Below are 27,241 nucleotides of genomic sequence, written 5' to 3' on the forward strand. Positions count from 1 at the left end.
CAAACATCTAAGTAACTTTGTGGAATGCGAAAAGTTAAACTATTTGAAAAAAGTAGTGATACGAAATCTAATAAATCAAAACATATTACATTTCATTCTTTACTCAACATTATATGTTCAAGTAATTACTTTGGTTCATGTCATTGTCTAATATTTATCAAGACTCTTGGATGAATCTTTTTGTAAGCAATGATGGATAGTGGCTAGCATTGGGATCCAGGAGGCGCGTTTGTGAATTAAGCTTGTGAATTAAGGCAATATCGAGGCATACGCACAGTATGCACATATGCCAATAACAGACTGATCAATTGCAGTCTTAAAAAAACTCAATGGGAGGATACAAGCCGAACAATACCAAGTGAATCTCGTATCAGTCTCTTATAAAATAGTCCTATTAATAAAACTGATACTCAGCATACTTTGTAGAACAATTATAAAAAAACTTGTAATTTCTAAAAGACAAGAATATTTTACCTACTTTATATGAATGAACATAGATATATTGATCTTGTCAAAAGTGACAATACAGTAGTACAGTAAAACATTTACAAACTATGATTAATTAAAGTTCAACTGGGTCAGTTATGATATAGTAACTCATTGATGACTATGGTGGATGTTTCACTCAATTTCGTTGATTACTTGAAGTTAGACATTAACACCGTTGGATGCCAGCTAGCTCAGTGGTCTAGTGGTTAATCTCTCTTGCGCAAGACTGACAGGTCCTGGGTTCGAACCTCGCGAGGCGGGGTTGTGAATGAGTACTGCTAAGGAGTCTCTTACTAGGACGAAACGACTTTCCAGTGTTTGCAAGTTTTCCATGGTGGTCTAGCTTCAATTGACTCATGATGTCGACTAGTAAAGTTCATTTACTAACAATTTTCCTGAAAAATACCTAGCTAAAAGAAATTCTCTTGCTTAGTATTATGAAACAGTTCAAATAATTTAACTATTACAGAATCAATCAGTAATTTAATGGATAAACCTAAAATGTTTAAATTGATGAGTTTGATGTTGAAGTTTTACTAAGAAAATTAATACAACAAGAAATATGATTATATTCTACTTATAAGTAGATATTATAACTTCACTTATAAGTATAACTATCAAACCTTTATTATGATGCAATCATTGGGACTAGATTACAAAACAAAACATTTGATTAGATAAGCTATCGCCTATTTGTATTTAAAGAAAGTTAGATGATTTTTTTTCAAGAAAAAACACTGAATCACATTTCATTTTACTTTTCAGTACATTAACATTAATTTTAGTGGTTGAGATCATTAGTCAATTGACTCATGGGTTCGAATCTCGCAAGGCGGGGTCGTGAATGCGCACTGCTGAAGAGTCCCACAATAAGACGAGACGGCCATCCAGTTGTGGTCTAGCTTCAACTGACTCATGATCTCAACTATTGAAATCACTATAATATCCACCAAAACCCTTCTGATATACATTAACATTAACTGAAAGAATGCGTAAAGATGATTTGTGGTAACTTCAATTCAGCTGACTTCACAATTACATTCATGCCTAATTTTCTTTAAATTATTTAAACATTTTGCTTTAGTCTTACGCAATCATGAAAAAAACCAGTCAAACAATAAAAAATCTCATGCGCATTTCTTTTTTGAATTAGTCTTCGAATACACTCTACTAAATTGATTTCTTTTCTCCTTTATAAGTAAAGAAAGTTTGGGAATGAAACGTTCTTGCAATTTGTGATATATATTTTTACCTGGACTAACTAAATGTTAGTTAAAGCATTCCAAATTGTATATATTCTACAAAAAAACACCTAACTTTCTGTCCTTAGCCAAATTATTATGATACAATGTGCCCATAATGAAAAGAAGGTTAAAGGATAGAGAATTGAAGTAATTGTATATTCGTTACTTGTATTCTATTGGATAAACTATGAAGAAGGAAGAGTAATTTTTTATTCCTAACACAAATGTGAGATAAATCGATTGGAAGGCTAAATAGTGAAAATATAGATAAATATACACATATTGTATATATCAACCTTACGTCAGATTAATGTTGAAGGGAAGTAATGGAAAATTATGATAAGAGTTTAGATTGGTTTACTTATGATGCCCTTAATTTTGATCGATAAATTTATTGAAATGTAACCATGTGCAGATAACCAATACGCCTACATAATCATTGAAATTAACACAAACAACTTGATATTTAATCTTATTTACACATTTCGTAAGTAATCAAACACAAAATTTAACTTCACCTTTACTTGGTTAGTGAGACAAATAGAACTTTTCCAATTATAAGCAATATATTGTCATATTCCTAAAGGATTTTTAATAATAATAACTACCGTTTTCCTAATTACAGCTTCTCTTCACGTAATACACCCAATTCTAACATTACAACAAAATGAGTGACGAAGAAAGCCAACAAAGGTGAGTTTCATATTGTCCATGATTATCAAATCTTTGGTTGTATACTGTATATATAAAAAGGATTTTCGAATTTATGATTTTGCTGTACAATAGAAGTGCAGATATATACATAGTGTGATATATGCCTTTTACTAAATTCTGATGATTTTAGTCATGAAACTAATAGCAATTTGGTCAGTTAATCATAAACAACAGTTTAGCATTATTATTTACATATTTATATAGTAGCAAAATAACTGCCCATGAAGGCTGCTAAACGAAAAATCTATGTTAATACACAAACTTATGCGATGTGGTTTATCTTTAGTTGAACACTGTAAAACAAAGTTTGGACTAAGAAACTGACATTTTACCTACAAAAAAGTGATAACAGTTGGATGGTTGAAGGTATTTGATAAGAACCTCTGGATTGACGTTTCGTGTGAGATATCATTCATCAGTAAAGTGTCAATTTGAGGTAGCTGATACTTCATGTGGGATTCGAGAAGTGTTAAAGATGTTCATCACATAAATAATTCTATCACATATATATACGAATCTAATTTAATCAATTAATTCTCCTTGAAACGGAAAATAGGCTGCTTAAATATTTTATTTATCACAGTTATGCTCTTGATTATTGAAAAGTGATATCTATAACCTTTTTCGTTGATTCGCTTATCATATTAAATGTATATTGTCATGAGAATTTCTAATCTACAACACTACATAACTGTTTCATCATATCGGAAAGCTTGTCAGCTATGTGTCGCTTTTGTATCCATTAAAGTCAAGCCTTTTAATTCAGGTTATATACCAAAAAAAGTATCATTGAGATACCAAGTTGAAAGATAATAAACAACATTTTCAATTTCACTTGATTTTCAACATAACATGAGTACAGTCAAGCTTGTCCCATAAATTATTCTACCATGTTGAACTTAATAATAGTAATTTATTCATTATTGATTAAAATACTAGAGTTAACCAAATAGGGATGTCGATGTATCATAAATTGACTGAATTTGAACATATGCTCCATTGCATCATATCTTAATGCTCGAAATGTAATTAAACACAGACGAGACTTGAATGTCTTAGCTTTGACATTATGTATGGTTGCAGGTAATCATTCTTGAAGAGTTTCAGGTTAGAGCAATACAAAATTCAGTCTATCTCGATTGAAAAGATTTAAAATAGTAAATCTAATTAATTAATATTATTTCTTAATTTGTTTATTCATTCATGATGAAAGACAAAAAAACATAAAATATGACACATAATGTAGCGCATACAGATTACATAAACATATGGGTTCGAAAGCAGAAAAATAACGTTTGTTTATATGAATATGTTTAGTTGTTTGATGAATAAGCAATAACTTGTTGAATTTGAATTCTGTATTTTATTTTTTCAGTTCATCGGAAGAAGTAAGTTACTCATTACTTTCCTTATTTCATATATCGTATTAAAAATATGTATGGGCATTCTGGTACAGAGCGAATAGTTGATTTTATTTAAGCTTATTACATTGACAGATAGAAATCTGAATTTAATCAGTTGTCAATTAACTAGGTTTATCAACTTATTGACCATGCTTTATAACATCCACTGAAATTTCATTTACATTATTTATACTACGTGTAATTATTTAAGTAGTACAAAAGCGTTTCATCAAATAAAAACCGAATATTCATGGTCTAGTCAATAACTCTCGTAAGAAATTGATTAATTCACGGAACAGTACTGTACGATAATGAAAATGTACCGAAAAATCACTGTCAAAGTTACCTATTCTGCATATTCCACTGAAATAATAAAATTAATTGATTTATTTCAAGTCTAATTTTACAAATAATTTTTTTTGCTTTTTAATGATAACTTTTATTTATCCTTGTTTTATTGTATGATTCCATGTGATTTCATAATGGTCTGTTATAATTCAACACAACATGACTATTATAGTCTGAGGAAGAGTCTGAAGAGGTGGGCACTTCGACGTTTAATATATAAACGCATCAAAACTGAAAAAAATATACATACATACATACGCACACACATTCACGCCTATACTATAATGCATAGATGTATTTTTGTTGTTGTTGTTGTTGTCATTATTATTATGTATATCCTATACGAAGTAAATTGTATTAGATTATTTAGTGCACTACCTTGGAATTGAGAGATATATTAATCATAACTATCTAGATATGACTATAGATGTTTACAATTAATTTATTTTGGTTAATGTAATTGCATGTTATTTAAAGTGGGTTGTTTTTAGTTTATGTAGACGCTTTTACTTAGACTGTTATTTGTCTTTTGTTTAGTAGTAAAGCTATATAATATAATAGCAAGCTTTTAATTTTCTCAGATTGAAATCATGAGTCAAGTGAAGCTAGACCACCATGGAAAACCTGGAAGCACTGGACTGCCGTTTCGTCCTAGTATGGGAGTTCTAGTGAGAAGCCGTTACCAGTGGAGTTCAACCAGGTCTGTTGTGAGATATCAGCTCACTGAAGAAAATGGTGTACGGTGGCGCAACTTCTTGGATTGGTTGAAGTTAGACATTAACACCATTGGATGCCGGCCGTGTCAGTGGTCTAGTTGCTTAAGCGCTTGACGTGAGACTGATAGGCCCTGGGATCGAATCTCGCGAGGTGGGGGATCATGGATGCGCACTGCTGAGGAGTCACATATTAGGACAAAACGGCCGTACAGTGCTTCTAGGTTTTCCATGGTGGTTTAGCTTCAATTGACTCATGATTTCAATTTGTGAAATTTCTAAAATCTCCACATAACCTTTCTGATTTCAATTTTCTGTCATGATTATACAGTTATACTAAATGAATTCTTAGTTGAAGTTTGATAACTTAAAGTACATTATATTCAGAAGTTATTTTTCCTTTTCTCTTTGTTGTATAAATTTGATAATGAATTCATTGAAATCATTAAAAAATTATTTGAATATGCCTCAATAAACTTAAACACTTATCTATTATACAAATCATTTTAGTAAAGATAGATTAACATAAGTAACACTAAATAGATCATAGACAATACAATTGCATAGTTAAAGAAACTAATTAATGATTAAAAATATTTATCTGATGTAATTTATAAACACAATCAAACGTGAAACATAAGCAATGAAGGTATTTAGATATTTCTAAGATATTTAAAACTGTAATTATTGTTTCTAAGCAAAGATAGTGGATGGCAGTAGAATCCAATTTGATGCACGTTTCGTCTTATTTGAGACTCGTCAGCTGGATGTATCTGCATCTCAGAGTTGATGTTCAGTCTGAAACTCAAACCCAGTGTTGCCCGCTTCAAACGCTATCGAGTTATCAACTTAGCTACTAAATCTTGATAGTCACCTGCTTGTGCAATGGGGGTGAAGTTTAAATTCACTTGGTTTTATTTTACTTGTACCCTCCCATTGTTATACAAGTAAAACAACATCAAGTAAATTTGTATTCATTGTTTATTATAATTCTTTTCATATTGTAGTTTTTAGTGATTAGAAAGTTATAATGTAAAACAAAAACTCATGACATCAATAATCGACAATTCTATTATTTCAAACTATGAATTAATGATGAAAGCACTGGATTCCTACCAATCACATTGAATATTCCAGAATAAGTTAGCTGATAGAGGAATTACTTCTTAATTAACTCATTTTATCTAAAACTTAATTGAAAATCAGATTACTTGGTTACAATAAAATAAAATACACAATACTAAGTCAGAGGAAAATATTATCAAGCAATTCAGTATAATTTACTGCTTTATCCATTTATCCAATAAAACAAATATAGATATATATGCTTTGTCTAATTAAAAAGGAATTATAATTAGCACGTTTATCACTATAGCGCATGTTCATTTAGTATATCTGATTTGTTTTATTTATCAAAAAATAACTAATGCAAAATATCTTTATAATTTTTCCGTAAATGTTCACATTAATCGTAAAGCATGTTCAAATCTAATGTGTGTGTGTGTGCGCGTGGATACTGATGTGCTTATAGATGTTAATATTTAGCTTCGTTATATAATATAATGCTATTGGCACATCCTTATTCATATATATATATATATGTATATATATATATATATATATATATATATATATATATATATGCCAAATTTAGTGTAGTAACCGTTTATTGAATCGGATTGTAATTAGTTTATTTCTTTGATTTTCTACTTTTACAGGAGACTGAGAAAGAAAAAAGGGAAAAGGTATGACTCGATATTTTTCTTGAATGTTAAAAATTTTGAAATATTCAATTAATTAAACTGTTTTAAATTGTGTTATGTGTATTATGAAATGTATAAGGAAATCATTTATTATCTATAGAAGTCAATTTACTCAAATTTAAGATCATTTATTCTAGGAGTACAATGTGTGCATATATAAATAAAGATTAAATAATCAAACAATGATAGATCATATGAAATTTCATGGTATAACAATGATTGAATACGATGAAAAATCATTTTATCAACAATGAAGTATACATTTACATGTTATTGATATATTAATCAAATATCGAGAAAATTATTGTAGAAAATGAGTAGCATATTCAACATATTTGCTGTTTAATTTAATGTCACGAGAATAACTATATAGGGATGAGATTCTAATGTTTTACACCTTTCCAAGTGTCATTTTAGAGAAAAGTTTAAACTTAATATTAGTCCTCAAATGCCCTGGTACGGCCGAGAGTGGGGATAGTCCGCTCTCCTTCTCGAAATGCTCTCAAATGGCCACACGTATATAGCCTCTGCCAGGGAAGTCCTACTCGCTACCTTCTCGTAACGGGGTGTTATTTACGAAATTGAGAGGACACAAAGCGAAAGTCCGGTGCTTTCACCGGGTTGGTGGATATGGAGAGTCCACCTAGGGGAGTTGGAAAACCCTGATTCCAAAACCAATGGTGCACATGGGCTCCAGTATCATGAAGGAACAAATGGTGTATAAACCAATCACTGGCCACCGGCTCCACTATCTTGTGGACCAAACCTTCAAGTCGAAGGCTCCGAGTATGGCCTCTTAAGAAAACCACCTGCTTCGGTTTGGACACCTAGGCAGTATCACAGCCCTCACAAATATCAAATGAGATTTGTGTGTCGCATATGTATTTGGTGCCTCCTTGTACCAATATCTATGACTTAAAATAAATAAATAGATAAATTTCTTTTATAAACTAAGAAAGTATATATAAAACTTCAGTATTGTAAGCTATAATATTTACATACGTTTACTTACAGTATTGTTTCTTTTTGTTCAAAATGAAAGCATCAAAACATAAATGATTTTATTTCAACAAGTTATTTGTTTGTTATACTTATTCAAACTTTGTGAACTCTTAACTGGGTATTATAGTTTGTTAAATCTTATGGCGCCTATTTTTTTTTCGAACAAATGATATCTTTTTTTGTTAAATATTAAAACAAATATTCATGAAATAATTATGAATGATTACAAATATCTATTTTCTTTATTGTGAAATTGAAAGTTCTTGTGTTTCATAATAAAAATATGAAGGAAGATCAACATTGATTTGAGTTTATTAAATGTAATCAACACTTAAATTATAATTACATAACATAAAAAGAAGAATACAATTGGTTTTTCCATAAATTAAAGATTCTATGAATATGAGAACTAATTAATTAATAAATAAGAGAGAGAGAACTTTGAGTAGATAATCAATAAGATTTTGTATCTGGACAATATTTATGATAAAATTACAATATAATATAATACGTTCATTTCAGTTACTTAGCTTAGAAATGTTTCAATTTTCTAGTAAGATAAATCATGTAACATATTAGTTTAAACTTGTACTCATTCAATAAGTTTCATATGGATACAACCATTAAATAGAACAAAACAAAACAAACAAAACGTAAACAAGAACGACATACTCATGCATGAATTATAACCTTTGAGCTGTTAAGGTCAAATCCAATAGTAGTAGTAATCTAAATATTGACCTGGTACTTCATGAATCTGATCTTAAGAATAATGTCATGATTTAAATGAATTGTTAAACATTGGGAAAAGTATGCACTAAATCCAATATATATATTTTTATGAGAGGGGTTTTTAATGAAGATAAAGTTGAGATCACGAGTTAATTGAAGCTAGACTTACCATGGAAAACCTTGAAGCACTAGACAGTCATTTCGTTCTATTGTAGGTCTTGGATTTGAATCTCACCAGACGGGATCGTAGACGTGCACTGCTGAGGAGTCCCAGAAATAGGACGAAACGACCGTCTAATGCTGCTAGGCTTTTCATGATGGTCTAGCTCCAATTGACTCATGATCTCAACTATTGAAATATATTTTTATGTTGTTTTTTTTTTAAGAAATATAAGTCTGATTTAAAAAACAAATTCATGATCTCAATCAGAAAATTCGAACTAACATTAATTGCAGAAATATAATTAGAATATTTTTCATTCAACTTAATTTAGTCATCTTCTGAAACAGATTCAGAGGTAAACAGTCTTAGCTTATCTATAGTAATTGTAGTTTGATGTTTTATGATTTTGATTTTTAGTTTATTAAATGTAGATTAATAGAATGTATCCATTTATCAATAGTTAATATTATATAAGCAATGATTAAAAGTGTAGCAATACTGGACAAATGCCAGTTTTCTTTATTACGGATTCACAAGTTACAATGTTGATATAATGAGTCTTCGAAATTCCTAATGCGAAGATGAGATTATTTTAGAAAACGACTCACTAGCTTTGTATTAACATATCGATTGCGTTAAAAATAATATCAGGTTATACTCATTAAAGATAGAGAATACACTGCTGAAGAAAAATAGGGTTATTGAATGTACTGTGAATATTAAGTAGTTCTTTGTCTAGCACTGGTTGGTATAGACAAATATCTTTACACATTATCTGATTAAACAGTTTTCTCATCATAAAAATAAAAAAACCACTAGAAAGCACCAGAAAACTGGTTTGTTTTAAGTTGTTATTTCATAGTAGCAAGTTGTTAAATGACGGTGAGCGCTTTTTCTTCAGATAAAGTAGTTCATTTCACTAGCTCCAGTTTACTTTAAATTTGACAAGGCAATCATCCAGACAAATTCTTTTAATTCTATGTTGGCGTTCTACACAGAATTACATCTGAAGAATTCCTGAAGTTATGAAAGTACTGCACATACATTTGTGTCTTGGTTAAGGACCTCTTTCTTTTTATTATTCTTTTTGCTTGTTTTGCCGTTTGTCCTTTTTGTTGTAGTTTTATGATGATGTTATTTGAATTGTTTTTAATTTTGTTTAAAATGATGGTTGTTTATTATTTTTTACTTGTGTATACATGTGACTGTTTATAGTCTTTCTTTTCTAAAAAAAGCGAGATAATAGGTAAACAACTTGTACTGACAACAGCATTTCAAACAAACAACCCTATTTGGACAAAATATTTTTGCCAAATGCGATGGCATTTTTTTAAAACAAAACGCTCCTGTTCAATTGATTATTTTAATAAGTATAATAAAAGATAAACATTGGTTTCGTACACATATTAGAGCTAGTTCATTAAGTATTATAAGTCTTAATTTATTTAAATTCCCAAGTAAACGTAACAGATTTATTTACAAGCAAATTCATTCTTTCACAGTAAGTGCTTTTAATTTATTAACTACTAAAGTTTAGATCAGAAAAGAATGTATCAGTATCTGAATCACAGTACTAGATAGAAGGAATCCATAAATGTTCAACTACTTATGTTTACTTGATTAGCAATGTTTAGTAGTATTGATAACAGTGAAAACAATAATATTTGAATCTCTCAGTAAATCAAAACAACTTAGTTATAATGGCTGTTTAGAACGTAAATTGACTTATCCAATATATATATATTCCAATGATGTGGCAATCAGAAGAGAAAATTAATACACTTTCCTTCATTTCTTACATCGTCTATTTTGTAGGAAGAAGAACGTCGACGCAGAGAGGAAGAGGTATGTATGAAATAAGATAGTTTTTATTATGTTTACTACATTATTGAAAATCAATGATTACTTTATGATATAATGTTTTATTAAAATTTCTTCATAGAATATTTTTATATAAGTTTTCAATCTTAATTGAATACACTACAAACATATACATAACAACAATGATAAATGAAGAAACAATAGTGAATATTAAAACATTTATCTCAGGAGAACTTTTCGTAAATTCAATAGATATGTGTGAATATCTTTAATAGAACATTGACCATATGAATGTTTTAAATACGTTAATGTCTCATAAGCATGTCATAGTCAGTTTATCTAAATGTAGATTTCTTATATATGTATACATATAGCTTGCTTGACTTCATGTCCAGCTGGATCTATGAATGCTATTCCACTTAGATATTATAAAAAAAGTACACATAAATGTGAAGGTATTTGTTAGCTAGTCTATATGTTCTATCAGAATTAATAAACAATGATTAATAGGATTTTATTTTAAATGCATGTAATAATAATAATAATCGTATATAATAATATTCACTGCATGTTGACAGTTCAATTGAATATACATTCAAATATCTCATTTCAGCATGGATATTATAATGAAAAGCTGGAACTAATATCTCAATAAACAAATAATAGTAGCGATTATACAGTTTATGATTTATGTATCTGTATATTAAGATGTTCACTGATCGTCCCTTTTTATTGATGTGTTGTTGTTGTTTTTTGACTGTTTTTGGTTTTTTGCATATATCTCATTTATTCTATTCTATTATTTATAAATTTAGGTAGCTCAAGAAAGACAGCGTAAACTAGAGGTTAGAAATATTTTTAACATAAAACAAACATCAATGAAAAAAAAGATAAATGAAATGAACTATTTTTCTTACTAGTCACATATTTCTAATAGTATTCATTGATTCATTCACTAATCCCAAAATGATTCTTTATTTATTCACTTCACTAACTAATTACTCACTCACTTCGTTACTCACTCACTCACTCACTCACTCACTCACTCTCTCACTCACTCACTCACTGACTTACTCAAAGACTCATTCACTTACTAATTCATCTATTCATCTATTTATTAATATTTTACAAATTAAATTATATTTATTTTAAGCAAAGTTAATCATTATTTAATATAAATCTTTCTAAAGGGGTGTTCTAACTTGTTGTCAAGACTTTAATTTAATTAAATATTTCAATAATTAGTCTAACAAATATTAACAAAAAAATAAATTAATTAATTAATTAAAATGCACGAATAAATTGAACTGATAATGTTTTGCTTGGCATGTTTAATTTGAATGATGATAATAATAATGAATAGATTGAAGTTACAATGTATCTCAAAGATATTTATCAAGTACATTTTAGTACTTCAATGCATCAAGTACATTAGTTTATCCTCCCCCCTCCTGAAAAAATCATTCAAATCATTTCATAACAAAGTGATGATATCGTCTTATCATTGATTGAATATGTTAAAAGTACTTATCAATGATCATTTCAATGAAAAATAATCTCTTTGAGTTACATTGTACTATAATAAAAAAAAAGTATAAAAGTGAGAAACATTCAAATCTCAGTTGATTAGATTTTTTAATTTTGTAATTCATAATTTAACCAAAATTTTGTTAGCCATTATTCACTTTTCTTTTTTTTAATTTTAATCTTGCTATCTACTTAATGTGATTGAATTCAAATGGCTTTTGTGCACTAGATAGCTTTCTGTAATCATGGCAACACAAAGGATAGATTTGTGAATTAATAAAATAGAATGTACTTCATTTGAAACTAGCGCTAATGAATAATCTATGCTTTATTTATTGCTTTTCATTTCTCCTAAACTTGATATTTTTTTATTTGCTTTATTGTGTGTGATTCACTCTCGTTTGTGATCACATGATTTCATTCTTTTCTTTTTTTTCTTTTCCCTATTAAACGGTTTCTCTTTTTTATTGCAACAAAAAGAAAACGAACGCATGGAAGATAGATATTGTTGAATCAACAACAAAAAAAGTTGAAACACATTACTAAATACCTGGGTTCTATGCTATTTTCTCTTTTCTTTTGCCTCTACCTCATAACGTTTTATTCAGACTAAACACAAGATAACTACTTAACAAATATATGGGTATATTTTTCTATAGTGTTATAGTTTAAGACCATTATTGAAGTGTTTACATATTGACTATCATCAAATCATGAAGAAATGAATTGTTTATGTAATTCAGTCCAAATTAAGAGAAATCTGTATTCATAATATTTGTATATATGTGTAAATAGTGATTGCTAAATTCATCCTATTTCTAGAATTAGAGTGTTAAAAATGGAAAAAAATGTACACTAGATAAATGATCATGAAGACCTTTTCTTTTGTTAAGTACTATTTTATGAGTTCTGTTTAATATATTTTCTAACTGTATTATTTTGGACAATTCATTGTTTAACACTTAATGGTGAGTTATTTTCATGTTTGGTGTTCGTTTTCAAACAAAATTCGATAATATCATTTTAGAATATTCATTAAGAAAGAACACTTTAACTATCAAGCACTGACGGCGAGACTCTAATTTATGGACGACCTTTGAACGAATCTTAGACGACCTTGAAAAATATTAGCCAATCAGCGAATATTCAGTATAGAGTAAAAATATGTTATACAAAACCAAGGAAATAAAGTGAATACACTTCCTATACATGGTTCAAAAACTTGTCAATGTTAGAAAGAGGTTCAGAGGATCTAAAATCGTAATGCATGCAGTAGAGGAAATCATCCATACGGCTACAGAATAGTCGGTCTCTGGAGCCATGATAAAGTCTCAAGAACTCTTTCAGCCCCGATCACATAGCTTCAGTATTGTTTATGTGCACTTCGGTTGTTGAGTGCACAAAATGTTACTTGTGGATGACGACGCGATGCACATAACCAAGCCTATGTAGTAGTCTGTACGCTCTCCAAACATCCGTATATGTTGTAGAACCTGGCTGCAGCCAGTGATACTGGTGCTTTTATTATCCAGTTCACAATAATTATCGTAATTTGCCTTAGTTAAGAACTATATATGGGGTTTTCATCACGAACTGACATCAGCTATAATACCATAAATTTTATTTGACCAAATGGATGAAAGGCTTTCGCGTTAAAATCCGAGATCATTATCTTATACCTGATTGATTCGTCCACAAATTATAGTCTCGTCGTTTTATTTTTTATAGCCGCTCAATGTCACGTTTTGTACAAAATTCCCTGTGAATCGATCGTACGTAAGCATTAAGCACTGAATTTGGCACCGTAACCTTGAAATCTCTAAAACGCCTCAGATTGGCTCGTCCATAACTTAGAGTCTCGCCGCACTGACAAAATAAACAACACCAGTTTTAATTCCATTTAACTTAATCCAAAATGATCAACTTTATTCATCCAACAACTTGAATCATTCATGTGAAAAGTAAAAAAAATTAGTAACTGCCTCCAGAATTCTCTTGTCTGCTTATCAACAATATAACTTTTGAGAATTAAACATTCAGTAGAAAACATTACTAGAAAATATGATTAGGGTTTAATTCATTCAACACATCGTTTGGTAAACAGTTATAAATTTCAACAGTTGAGATCATGAGTCAATTGAAGCTAGACCACCATGAAAAACCTGGAAGCACTGGACAACCGTTTCGTCCTATTGTGGGACTCCTCAGCAGTGCGCATCCACGGCCCGCCTCACGAGATTCGAACCCAGTGCCTATTAGTCTCGCACCAGGCACTTAACCAACTAGACCACTGAGCTGGCTGGCCTCCAACGGTATTAATGTCTAACTTCAACTAATCCACAAAACTGAGCGACACATCCACCATAGTCATCAGTGAGTTACTATCCCACAACTGACCCGGTTGAACTCCACTGGTCACTTCTTTTTGCGAAACCTAACTTAGTATAACCGCAATAAAACTGTAACAAAATAATAAAGTAAAGTCATATTTCAAGTTTATAATTATGGAGTCGCACTACATTTTAACTTTTCATGAAATTGTTCATGATGAAATGAGCAATATAGTTCAATGGATTAACTTAAAAACCTTTACCCTTAATACTAAAACATTTAAGTCATTTAGCATGTAAAACCTTTTCACCTCATTGAAACAATGCATAATAATATTTCGAAATCTTCATCAAGTTACCAAGAGATACATACTAGTCTAATTCTGTTCCTTTATTCTTTTACAGAATAATATTTAGGTTTGATATATATTTCGTTTTAGCTAACCTGCTAACTTCTGAGGTTGATGCTTTATTTTTGCTAATCTACCTGCTGATTACATATGCTTTTATGTTAAAGAAATGATAGTAAGTAAATTCAACATGCTTGCATGTTTACGCCTAACATAAACAGCAGAATAGAATATTTCTTTTTCTGATTGATGACAAACAGGTGCTTCCAATTTGAATGGAATGAAAAATTTTAAAAAAGCGCTCGTTTAAAGTCTTTTCAACACATATCTGTAGTAGAAAGAATTACCTAGGTTTAATTACATTTTGTTTTCAATTTCTGTCCATAACAACACATAAAAGGAGAAGAAACGTAAAGAAGCTGAAGAAGCCTCGAAGAAACAACGTAAACCTGGTCAGAAGCGTAAAGGTTTAGGTGGTTTGTCAAAAGAGAAGAAACGACTGTTGAAAGTGAGTTAATCATACCAATATTTCGAATAACTCCAATGTTTTTATGCAAGTGAGCTATAATTTTTTAATGTAACCAATAGAGTGGCCTGGTTTTTATGGATGTGATTAATTATGTGTATCAACATAATATTTATCTGATTTATGATACTCATTGATCTCATCCATCACAAACCGCTTCAAATGTATTTATATATGAAGTACTGAATCTATTTAATAATTGCTAAAGCTTCATTTAGGCAAATAAATGATGAAAAACCTCAGTAGTTTAAAATACCACAAATAATTATTTCTGAGGATATCATACGGTACTATTGCAGTGGACGCCACTCACAAGGATGTTTGTAACTAAAGTATTGAGGAAAGTGGAGTCTAAGTTGCAACAGTTGACGAATAGAATGGAGAGTTTCAGTCCATTAAGAGTACAGAGTTGGTAGAACACTTAAAGTTTAGTTCGGATTGCAGAAAACATCGAAAGATGAAAATGGACTATTGAAGGCTATGTAAATGTATGATGCAAATGCTGTTTAAATTCTTGTAATCAGTATACATACTTCCTGCCTACTTACGTGGTTTAAATTTGTTGTTACTGCCAGGCAGGGAGGCAGTTATGCAAACGACATTGCGGGGCCAGGAAGTAGGCATTGGTTCGAGTGGTCTAGGTGGGACAGGAGAGGTTCAGTGAGGTGGTTTAGCGAGACGGCGTTGGGTGTAGCGGTCTCTGTCAATGATGGGGTAACGTGAATGATTGCTGTCGAAATGTATGTGTCGGCTATCTTCGTATATAATCATCGACTCAAATCACGTTAGTCAGTAACGGAATTAAATAAGTCAAATAACAAGAATTGACTTTTAAATACATATATTTTGTATATGAAGCGAATGGAATAGAGCAAAGCGAAACGACACACAGTGGAGATGGCGGGTAAGCCAACTCCAACTAGTCAAGCGTTAATCAATATTTATAGTCACACAAAAATAAGTTACAGACATGATGAACGGGTAGGAAATGTACACACACATATGCGCTCATATAAAAACAGTCAAGATTGATAAGCGGTTAATTGACATGGTCAAAAGGTGACTCAAGTAGAGTGAATAGATTGGCCTGTTCGGAAGCTAGAATAGGATATATGGGCTTAACATAATAACCGACACTACAACATCTCGAAATTATTCAAGATGTTCATGCAGCAGTTAACTGTCTTTTTTCTCTCCATTGATCCAACAAAAAACATCAATAATTTAATTCTTTTAAACATTCCATTTTCATCTTAGATTTTCTGATCAATGAACAATTTAGGATTATCCTCATATCACACATTCATAATTTAACTATATCTAACATAGAAGGATCATAAAAAGAATAGACTTATAGTAACAATTGTTTTGGATTTCCTTAAGTCGAATAGGAAATGGGCGAATGTATTTGCTTATCAACTGATTTCACATGACAATAGGATAAATTTACACTTTAAGCAGCTTTAAACTGTTTTGTTGTTGATATTAATCTTCTTTGATTAGTTTATTTAAAATTACAAAATGAAAATTTCTAAGGATAGTCAACATTAAACTATTCCATCTATTAAAATACAACTATGAATTGATAAATGTTAGTATGGAAAGAATATAAATACCAGTTCTGATTTTATTAATAGGCATAAAGATAATTTACAAAATGTAACTACAGTTAGTCAAGATATTAATACAATGTTGAGCCAGGAAAATTTCTAACTTAAATAGAGTAGAATGCAATCAGACTACTAAGCTTTGTTTATACATTTTTTTAATTTTTTAATTTCATGAGTGAAACTATCATTTACGGACGACCTTTGAGCGACTCTAAAGTGACCTTGAGAAGGTCCACCAAGTTACTAGAGCTAAATAAGGGTTATAAGCCTGTGTTAATAAGAATAAAGATTATGATTTACAGTTCATGGTTAGGAATTACATTTGGGATTTTCATCACGAATATACATTGGCTGAAATGCTAAAACGCTATTTAGACAAATGAATGAATGAATTTTGCTTCCAAATCCAAGACCTGTTATACTAAATCTGATTGGTTCGTTCATAGAGTATAGTCGCATCGAAATTATTTGAATTAACTTAACAGATTTACTAAAGTTAGGTGTACTGAAAGCTTATTCGTATAATCGTTCTTTAGAGTAGAATTTAAGTTACTTATTTCATGTACATCAACAGTTGCAAAGTAAAAATGGTGGGCCGCATCAGGACTCTAGTCCTTAAGCCAACTTAAGTCATTACATATTGCAAATATTAATCTGTTACTTGGTCATGACAGTACACATAGTAAAGTAGGTTAGTGAAAAAACTCATTAAAAAAACTGTGAACAATTTATAACCAACTGGTCAAGCATGATAATACTTTTAATAAAATCATCTATTTCAGCAACTGATTATGCAAAAAGCTGCTGATGAAATGAAAGCTGAGATGAAACGCCGACAGGAAGAACGTGAGAACTTTTTACGTGGAAAAGTAGAGCCACTGAAACTTGATGGTCTTGGTGAAAGTAAGTAGATCAACAACTGTTATCTGTTTTTGTACATGGTAAACATAGAATTTTTCTAGCTGCTTTTCGACCAATTAGAAAACTATTTACCGGTTAAGTGTATAGTCAAGATGTCTGCACTGACTAGTCACGTGGTTGCAGCCACTGTTATAAGAAGTTATCCTTAGCGCAAATCTACTTTCTTAGCAGGTTGATCTAGTTGTTCAACTCTTCTACGATCATTGATGTCTTATATAAAAGAATAGTCAACTAACTTCTAACCATCGATCAATTATTCTAGATATTTTGTATTGCTAACTGTTATCTGCTTTTTGTTCATTGCATAACATCAATTCCATATCTGTTTACATGTTATCGTAAAACAATTAACAATGATGGTTTCATTCTATGTGTACTTTCCACTTACGAGCGTCAGTTGGTGACTTGTCCGTTAAATGTATCTAATATTCGTTGAAAATCTGAATATTATTTTTAGGTACTTAGATTTTATCAGTTTATTTCAATGATTTAAACAAAAAGAAAAGAATATATGTAATCTTTATATATTATGACAATCATATACCATAATCATTATTATTATTATTATTATTATTATTATGCATTTGTATAACTTTTAAATTCAATCTCTTTCTTTAACAGACGATTTAAATGCTAAAGTGAAACAGTTGTACGAACGTGTTCGACAACTCGAAGGTGATAAATACGATTGGGAAGAAAAGTTAAGACGTCAAGATTTTGAGGTGATTTTTATTTTTAGTTTAATTATTCCAATATATTTCGGCAATATGTCATACTTTAACGATTGATGATAAAATAATCATTGAAAACTTGAGGGAATATTGAATAGTAATTTCATCCAAGTATGGTGTGTGATGTTGATGTTGACAAATAGAAGTAGTATGTATCATCAATCAAAAGTGAAATACCTGGAGGCAGAAGGTTAAGAAGATCAAAGAAAAGAGAACGAGAACAAAAAACAATATGGAAACTAAAGAACAACAAAGTTTGAGACGATTGACTAATATTTGCAAGAGGAACAGTCAAGTTTGAAACAAATGACTGACATTTTGCAAATGAAGTACTTACTGTATGGTTCTCAGATTTTAGTAAGATGTTCTATGATATTGTGTTCAAATATATTCGATTGTCTCCACTTGTGTTCTTGTTCATCATACTGGTATATAACTTCTCAGCAGTTTATTTGATATTTTTAGCATGAAATTCTTAAAAGTTTCATATGATATCTACTAATAAATAATATAAATAAATGGAAACAACCCATATCTCAATACTTTTAACGAAATGATAAATATCTTACTTATTCAAAGTTGAATTCCGTATGAAGAAACTAATAATTTACATAGAAAGTTTATACCTTTTTGATCTGTTACAATTGATTTGAATACTACATTTCAATACGAAAGATAGTAGTGGTGTAGTTTTCAAATTAATATTAGATACTAATGAATGTCTAGTGTTTAATCATCATAAACCTTGTAAGTTATTAGTTTTTGTTAGAAGTAACTCTTCGACAGTGTGCATCCAAAATCCCACACGCGGGACTCGAAATTTAAACCTTCAGTTTCAAAAGCAAACGCTTAACCTCAATTTTGGTCTAACTTGAATAGGCTCATGATCTCAACTATTGAAATATATATAACTCACTTGTAAGTAGATATGTACTAATTTAGCTACTTTTCAAATAAAAGATAAAAAGCCCGAAAGTGGTTGTTATGACAACATTGAAAAGATTTCCTTTATTTTCGAATTATAATGTTGTTTGTTGTTGTTCAATTGAATTCCAATCAAAATAAAGTTGTTCACTTATTAACTAAAACTTTGCTATCAATAATTGATCTTTTTATTTGTTCATTTATAATCAGATCAATGAATTAACAATCAAGGTTAATGATGTAAAAGGCAAATTGTAAGTTTATTATGCTTTATTTTATTCAAATAATTGGTTACCTGATTATTGATTTATTGAAATGTGAACTAGAATCATCCAGCAACTATCTTGTTTATTATCAGGTTTTATGGGCACATGAATTAATATCAGTTTTATAAAGGAGTAGACATGACTTTCATTAATTCATTTGTCAATCATCTGGTTTATGGCTAAGTTAAGCAATAAAATAGAAACCTTTGTGATGAAATCTCGTAAACGTAGTACTGTACTAAGATAGTTGTAATTTTGTCACTGACGATGACCAGTTTAACAATGAAACATGTGTCGAAATATCTACAGGTCAGGAAATTCAATAAGTTAAACAAGGTTTTTTCAATTTTTACAACTTATTTTAGGTATTATTAGTACTATTAGATTAAAATAATTGGGAAAATCTAAGTTTGTAAATTATTTGCTATTGCTGTTAGAGTATCTGTCGAGGTAGGAGGAATATTAGGAATTGAAGAGAGAAATTGATTACAAATTTAGTGTTCTTGAGTGCTTTTAGAGCTGCGAGGGTAGTTAGCACTTTCCGCTTATAAATAAACCAAGGTCTCTTGAAAATAAATACTTGGTCAGAAAAACGTTATACTCAAAGAAAAACGAAGTACTAAAATTATCAAAGGTATAATTTCCCCATACTATTAAAAATGGGCTCATTACTATCAATTCCACGGATCTCCTATGCACTAATGTGGTGTTTGTATGAACTAATGATTCCTCTGCACTTGATGACTGCCTCGATTCGAATTCGAAATACAAAACGTTTTTTTTTTGCTCACCGAATTCTGTTTACTTAGATTGCGTTATTTTTGGGATTCCTAGTTCGTACAATAATTCAAATGCTTCTAAATATTACGACTATACAACATAAAATCAAATATGAACGTACTACCAACAAGATAACTCATATTTCTAATATGTTGTCTCTGTAAAATAGTAACTAATTACATAAGAAATTCAGTCAGTCAGTGGTCTTGAGCGCTGTTAGAAGTATAAGGGTGATAATCACTTCCCGGTTACCCACATCACGAAAGAGTTCTTCTAGAGGTACCTGGATAGGAAACTGGGTTAGTGTTGGTCTTATTGACCTGATAGGGTGACCACAGTGCCCAGGTGACAACTATTTGAAGCCGGTCACACACGACCTTTTCGTGAGTAATTTTCGTGTTAGCTCTGTACTCATTGGGACCTTATATCCAGAGACGGAAATCCGTGGGATAGTGCGAGGTGTGCATTTTTGGGGCCGAACTTTTCTAACCCCACCCTTCATTCATGCTGGTTGTCCGAGGAAAACACCTTACTGCTGTCACACCTCTGTCCAGTCAGCAGTACGACTTCATCCTCGGACCTAAGGTCTGCTGCTTTGAATCTTACCACTCTTCAACAGACCTCTTTGACATGGTAGGACCTTGAGAAACGAATGTTCAAGCCAGTGTAGCCCGATTGGTTCGTCACGATAGGCATGCCCGACCACCGCGTCAAGGTAGCAGCAACGGTCGTGTTATTAGAACGATGATTGAAAATCATTGTATTATCTACAAGACCTTTAATTTATACAGTATTGTAACAATTATCATGGATCGCCAATATGTTATAACAATTGAAAATTAATCTTTTTATTATTGAAGAGAAATTTATGACTTTCTACAGTATTTTATAGTGTAGTATTAAGATTTTCATTATCTACCAATTCAAAACTATTCTCTATAAACTTTATGGTTAAATAATTTACAGAAAACTTTTTTAATATTTATATTCATAAGTTATAATAATATTCTAATGAATAAGTGACTAATATGAATCAATCGTTTATTTGTTTTTGAATAAAATGTTAGCTGCTTTTGAGACGGTGGAAAAGATTTGTAGCTCAGGTGGATAATTTTGATGGAGTTTTGCTCTCTGAACTGGATGGTTTGGTCGTGGAGCTTTCATCGTTCTTTTGGACGGAATCATCAGCCCAAACTTCAGATACAACCAAAACAACGAGGTAAACAATGACAAAATTAAGGTCAGCAAGAACTAATCAACATCGAGGTCTACAGGACAAGCTGTGAACCACATATGGAGAAATTCGAACGTTTCACTTCTATCTGAAGTTTGTGCTGATGATGTCGTTCAGAAGAACGATGGAAGCTTCACAACCAAACCATCCAGCTCAGAGAACAAAACTCTATCAAAAGTTAGCTGCTTTTAATTAAACTTATTCATTTGTCATTTTATTCTTCTGAATATAATAATGATAAAACAGAAAAATTACCCCAGTAACATTGATCACTCAAAATAGTTATTTAAATGTTTTTTTAAAACAACCTTATATACTTTTACTCAAATTGTTTATGAGAACACTTAAAATATAGCATTTATTGAGTAGATTCTATTGTACATTATGTTTTGTAATAATTTTAGGGTTTATTAATACATTAGAATATATTTCTTGATTAAGTTTATTCGATAATGAGATGGAAAGAATTTAGATAGATTGTACAATGAAGAATTCATTCTGCAAAATAATAAATTATTATATATGTTACTTTCATTAAATTTGTATAGCGTTAAACCAGTTTTAAAGAAGGTATCCAAAACTGAAAGTCATATGGCACGATTTGAGAAGAAGGAAGGTGGACATTCACTTTCTTCTTTTCGTAGTCAACTTAAGTCAACCGGTCATAGTAAGTACGCTTTGGAGGAAAAAGATGAAGTCGTGGTAAGTTCTATAAAATATTATTAAGATGATTAACGTATACCGATAAGTCAGCTGTAACTTAGACGTATGAAATTATGAGTTTCATTTGTTTCTAAGTCAAAACAACTAATAATCTTTAAGTAAAATCATACTTAAGGATATTAAAATAAATCACCTCCCTCATGTATAGAGAGTGAATGTTTATATTGTGTTAATTGCTTATAATATATATATATATATATATATATATATATATATATATATATCACACTTCATACCACTTATGAATATCACTTTTTCAACTTCTAAGTAAACATCAGGTTTCATCTTTCCTACGAGTTTTGACTGTTAAACGGTATCATTAACCTCGAACCTTATCAGATAATCATAATCCCTGAAATCCAAGTACTTTAACAAAATATCCGACAAGGCATTCAACTAGATTTCTAGCTAAATTTTCATGATATTACAAAGTATAATATTTAGAACATATGTTTTCAACGAAAGAGTGAACACTTGGTAAGTAAATACAAGTTGCGTTTTTAAACCCTGTTCTCTAAATTTAATCATACTGAGATCATACTATGATTATTTATTTATCTGACTTTAGTGACTAATTTTGAGTTATTAAATTCCCCTTTGAATAATATAGGGAATCGTCTTATGATAGTAATTACTGTTTTTGAAATACTTCTAATTTTACTAGAGTATCATCAACTGAATTAATCTGATTTTATTAGATTTTCGATGGCTAAGTGGACATTTGTTCTTAACATCAGTAAAACTATGAAATTAAATTTCAATACCAGTTTAAATCATAAGAAAACATTACGTTTAATAAGAGTGTGGAATAGCCATGTTAACTAGTGTAAGTCAGCATAAATTTATGCCTGAAGCCTCCTATTAAGTACCTCCAACGAACAAAGAAAGAAAGATTTGTCATATCTAGATGTTATTTGTTAGAAATATTTGTTATCAGAACAGACTAATACATCGTTTCTGCTTCGATTAATAGTTATCTAAAATCATTCGGAGACATAATATACTTTATTATAACTGCAATACTTAATGAGAAATAATTTTTTATTTGTCGAAGGTGTACATCAGTTCTCTTATATGTAAACCGATTTACAACATTGAGTATTTAATGATACATTGAAAAATAGAAGCTTTTCCAGCTAAGAAATATTTCTTTTAATAAGGCTCATATATGACTTACTTTAGGGGAGTATGTAACTGACTTTGCTGGACTTTCCAATGATAAGTCTGATTTAATATAACAACTAGGAACGTTATATAATCTCTAAGAATAAACAACGTATGTGACCACTTCTGACTACTATTAAAAAATTGATTATTTCAAATCAACTCAATTCATACAATCTACTCATAATTATCTTTAACATAAAATGACTTACTCCTCAACTGATACTTCATTCTGCTCCTATTAGTTTGTATTTTATTCAGTTATATTTAATTAGATTTTGGAATTTAACATGGAGTGAGCATGAGATTTCACTAGAGCTTACCATTTTGAAGTAGTTTTAAAATATAGGTTGACTTATGTTTTTACTGATTACAAATGGACTAGATTGGTTATGTAGGTAAATACATTTCATTAACCTCTCAATACTACTCAGTAATAACTTGGCGACTTTGGATCTCACATTTTTACCAATGCATCAACTGAGCTCTTTAGTTAGGACAAAACATTAAGCAACAAGAACTGTTAAAGTGCGAAAAATAGCAGTAATAGCTATTCTCCGTCGTAATTATCCGGGTCTTCTGAAACAAAACCAAATACAGTTACTTAATCCTTTTCTAAAATCTATCAGTGACTTGTATTAAGTAACTAAATAGTTTGAAATTGATAATTCCATTTAAAACTTGAACTAACCATGAATAGATAAATTAAACTAAGGATTTCTTAGATTCTTTACATGAACAGTCATCAATACTGTTAGTAACATGAAAGCAATTTGAATAATAAAATTTGCAATATTCACTTATTTATCCTGGTATTAATTTAAATAACCGGTTACTAATAATCATGTATATAATAATATTGAGTAACATAGATTCAATATCATTCATACTACCATTCATAACCTCTATATTCAAAGTATCTACCTAGGAAGAATAAAGAATCCAAAATATTTATTCAACATGATTATTAATTTAAACTAGAATTATGATTTGTAAGCAATGATGGATAGTGGCTGACAGTGGAATCCAGGACGCGCGTTTCGTCCTATTTGGGACTCGTCAGCTGGATGTACCTGCATCTCAGAGAGTTGATGTTCACTCCATTGCACAAGCAAGTGGCTATCAGGACTCCGTAGGTGAGTGGATAACGCGATGGCGTTTGAAGCGAATGGTACTGGGTTCGAGTCCCAGAGTGAACATCAACTCTGAGATGCAGGCACACCCAGCTGATGAGTCCCAAATAGGATGAAACACGCGTCGTGGATTTCACTGCTAGCCACTATCCACCATTGCTTACAAATAGCTTGTGAATTAAGGCAATATCGAGGCATACGCACTGTATGCACATATGCCAATAACAGACTGATCGATTGCAGTCTTAAACCTCAATGGGAGGATACAAGCCAAATAATACCAAGTGAATTAGAATTATGGTTGAAGTATATTCATGAACAAAAAACAGACCATAGAAACTGTAGAAGAGTTTTACATCGAATTATGTTGATTAATATAATTTGCATGATACTAATTTAAATTTAGTTTTTTTCTCTAGATTTGATTTTAAGTTCATTGAATAGTTTGTTTTTTTTAATTTAAATGATTGTATGTATTTTTTTTGTGTTTTCTCTTTTTCCCGCTTGTTTCATCGTATCTAATCATAAATTTCTTTGGATCTTCATATTAAATCTATCCTTTTACAACATACACTATTCAATAAACTACAAGAATACACCTAAATAATAGTTTACTCTATCTTTTACCCAAACCATCAATAATCAATTAACAGTCAGTATATCGTTCATAAGTAAACTTTTTTATTATTATTATCGTAAAACAACAAAGAACAAGACAATAAAATGAATTAATATATAGACATTGAACTTAATTTATCAAGTGAACAAACAAGAAATAATACAGTAAGTTTAGTCAAAGAAATTATATTATTGCTATCTGTCACACCAGATGCTTATCTTTTATTGTATTCATTATAATCATATAGACTATAATTTAGTCCCTATTTACAATTATTCTTTTCTCCGCTTTTTTTGGTGTTTTTTTTTTGTTTCTTACATTAATGCTCGCTCTTTTCTGTTTACAATAAATTAACTTCATATGAATGTGTAGAAAGAAGATTGGCGTGATCAATTAAAATCCAAAGAATAAATACAATAATGTTTTATTTGTCAACAAAGTATATACTGAAAATGATATTAATGTTAAATATCAAAAGAATGTTTGTTTGTTTTTTCCATACAGAGTATTGTTCTATTGACAAAAATGTAGATCAATGATTCGATGTATTTCTTTTTCATTCCCTATTTTCTTTTATCTATATCTTTCTTTGTTAAATTTCCACTCTCTTATTTTGAATCTTTTTCTTTTAGGTGTAATTGTATAGTTGTCCCTAAGTTTTTATTTGTTAGTTGGTTTGAAATGATAATGAACAGAAAAGTATACACCATAGTGATTAGTTTATCTTGTTACTATGACATTATAAATGTCATGAAACTCTTTAAAGTTGTCTATTACATTTTTTTCATTTGTCTTCTCTTCTCTATGAATCTCTATATTATCATTCCTTATTTCATGTTGTAATTTTTACATGCTATTTTTTGTTGCTACATTTACAAGTATGTCGTGGTGCTTTATTTAGATTTTAATGATTATCTTCTAGTTTTGATCTTTTCAATTTATTCACTCTCTAACTCAATATCGGATCATTGTAGAAATGTGTGTAGATCATTATTCGAATAAAAACTTCATTTCCCTTTACTTCTGTCATGGTTATTACGTTCGTTGAATAATATCAATGTTAAATTATCAGTTTATCCTATCTTAACTTGGCAAATTAATACAAACCTGCTTAAGCACTAAAAAAAGTTTAATTAGTTATTGCACCTCGATCTATATTCTTCTGACTTGTTTTTCTCCCTATCTATATGTGTGTGTGTCAATTTTTTGTTTACTTCTCTCATAATACTTATTTCAATTACTGCGTTGCTACTTGATGTTTATTATTTAATTCCCTGTTATGGAAGTCAGTCAAATGAAAACTTGAAATAAAATACCCAATACTTTCTTGTTATGTTTTCCGTTTTCATTATTTTGACGTGTATAAATTATCAGAAGGGGTTTTATGGAGAGTTTAGTAATTTCAATAGTCAAAATCATGAGTTAATTGAGGCTAGAACACCATGAAAAACCTGCAAACACTGGATGGCCGTTTCGTCTTACTGTGGGACTCCTCACCAGTGCGCATCCACGACCCCGCCTACTGTGAGATTCGAACCCAGGACCTATCAGTCTTGCGCGAGAGCGCTTAACCACTAAACCAATGAGCCGGCATCCAACGGTGTCAATGTCTAACTTCAACTAATCCACGAAATTGCTCCATCGTACACCATTGTCTTCATTGAGCTGATATCTCACAACAGAGCTGGTTGAACTTCAATGGTCACGCCTTCTCATTAGAACTCCAGGAAATGCCGAATTATAATGTCAGGTAACGATTCATTCTACTTGATAACTATTGTTAACCCAAGATTTTTGCGCTTTGTTAAACGATCTTGTAAACTCTCAAGATAAATCCATAATTATTTAATTTAAACCATTCTGGTTGTCTCAGATTCGCTTCTCACGAGCGGTTGTCAGACGTCAAAGTATTACTGAGGCTAATATTTCATACATTATTTTAGTTAAACTGATTCCTCTGCGATCCTTACAAGAGGATTTTTGTCCTTTCTTATAAACTGGAATAATCAGC

The 27,241-nt window shown here is 30.4% G+C and overlaps 1 protein-coding gene across 1 annotated transcript; it reads left to right on the forward strand.

Annotated features, from left to right (window-relative positions):
* The first annotated feature begins 2,165 nt into the window (after positions 1 to 2,165).
* MS3_00005085 (uncharacterized protein) lies at positions 2,166 to 27,085 on the forward strand. Its single transcript, XM_051213105.1, has 11 exons — positions 2,166 to 2,220; positions 2,359 to 2,426; positions 6,630 to 6,656; positions 10,387 to 10,416; positions 11,208 to 11,237; positions 15,000 to 15,107; positions 17,518 to 17,638; positions 18,278 to 18,378; positions 19,522 to 19,565; positions 22,140 to 22,293; positions 25,204 to 27,085. The coding sequence occupies exons 7-11, from the start codon at positions 17,527 to 17,529 to the stop codon at positions 25,216 to 25,218; spliced, it is 426 nt and encodes a 141-aa protein (XP_051069049.1). The 5' UTR covers positions 2,166 to 2,220; positions 2,359 to 2,426; positions 6,630 to 6,656; positions 10,387 to 10,416; positions 11,208 to 11,237; positions 15,000 to 15,107; positions 17,518 to 17,526; the 3' UTR covers positions 25,219 to 27,085.
* The last annotated feature ends 156 nt before the right edge of the window (positions 27,086 to 27,241 follow it).

The sequence above is a fragment of the Schistosoma haematobium genome, chromosome 3 (genome assembly GCF_000699445.3).
Source record: "Schistosoma haematobium chromosome 3, whole genome shotgun sequence".
Lineage (NCBI taxonomy): Eukaryota > Metazoa > Platyhelminthes > Trematoda > Strigeidida > Schistosomatidae > Schistosoma > Schistosoma haematobium.

What these genes read in the sequence shown, in the direction of transcription:
- MS3_00005085 (XM_051213105.1), top strand. Translation starts at nt 17,527, where the DNA reads ATGCAAAAAGCTGCTGATGAAATGAAAGCTGAGATGAAACGCCGACAG. An exon ending in ACTTGATGGTCTTGGTGAAA is followed by an intron (nt 17,639 to 18,277) that starts GTAAGTAGATCA and finishes TTTCTTTAACAG; the next exon opens with ACGATTTAAATGCTAAAGTG. An exon ending in AATGATGTAAAAGGCAAATT is followed by an intron (nt 19,566 to 22,139) that starts GTAAGTTTATTA and finishes AAATTTGTATAG; the next exon opens with CGTTAAACCAGTTTTAAAGA.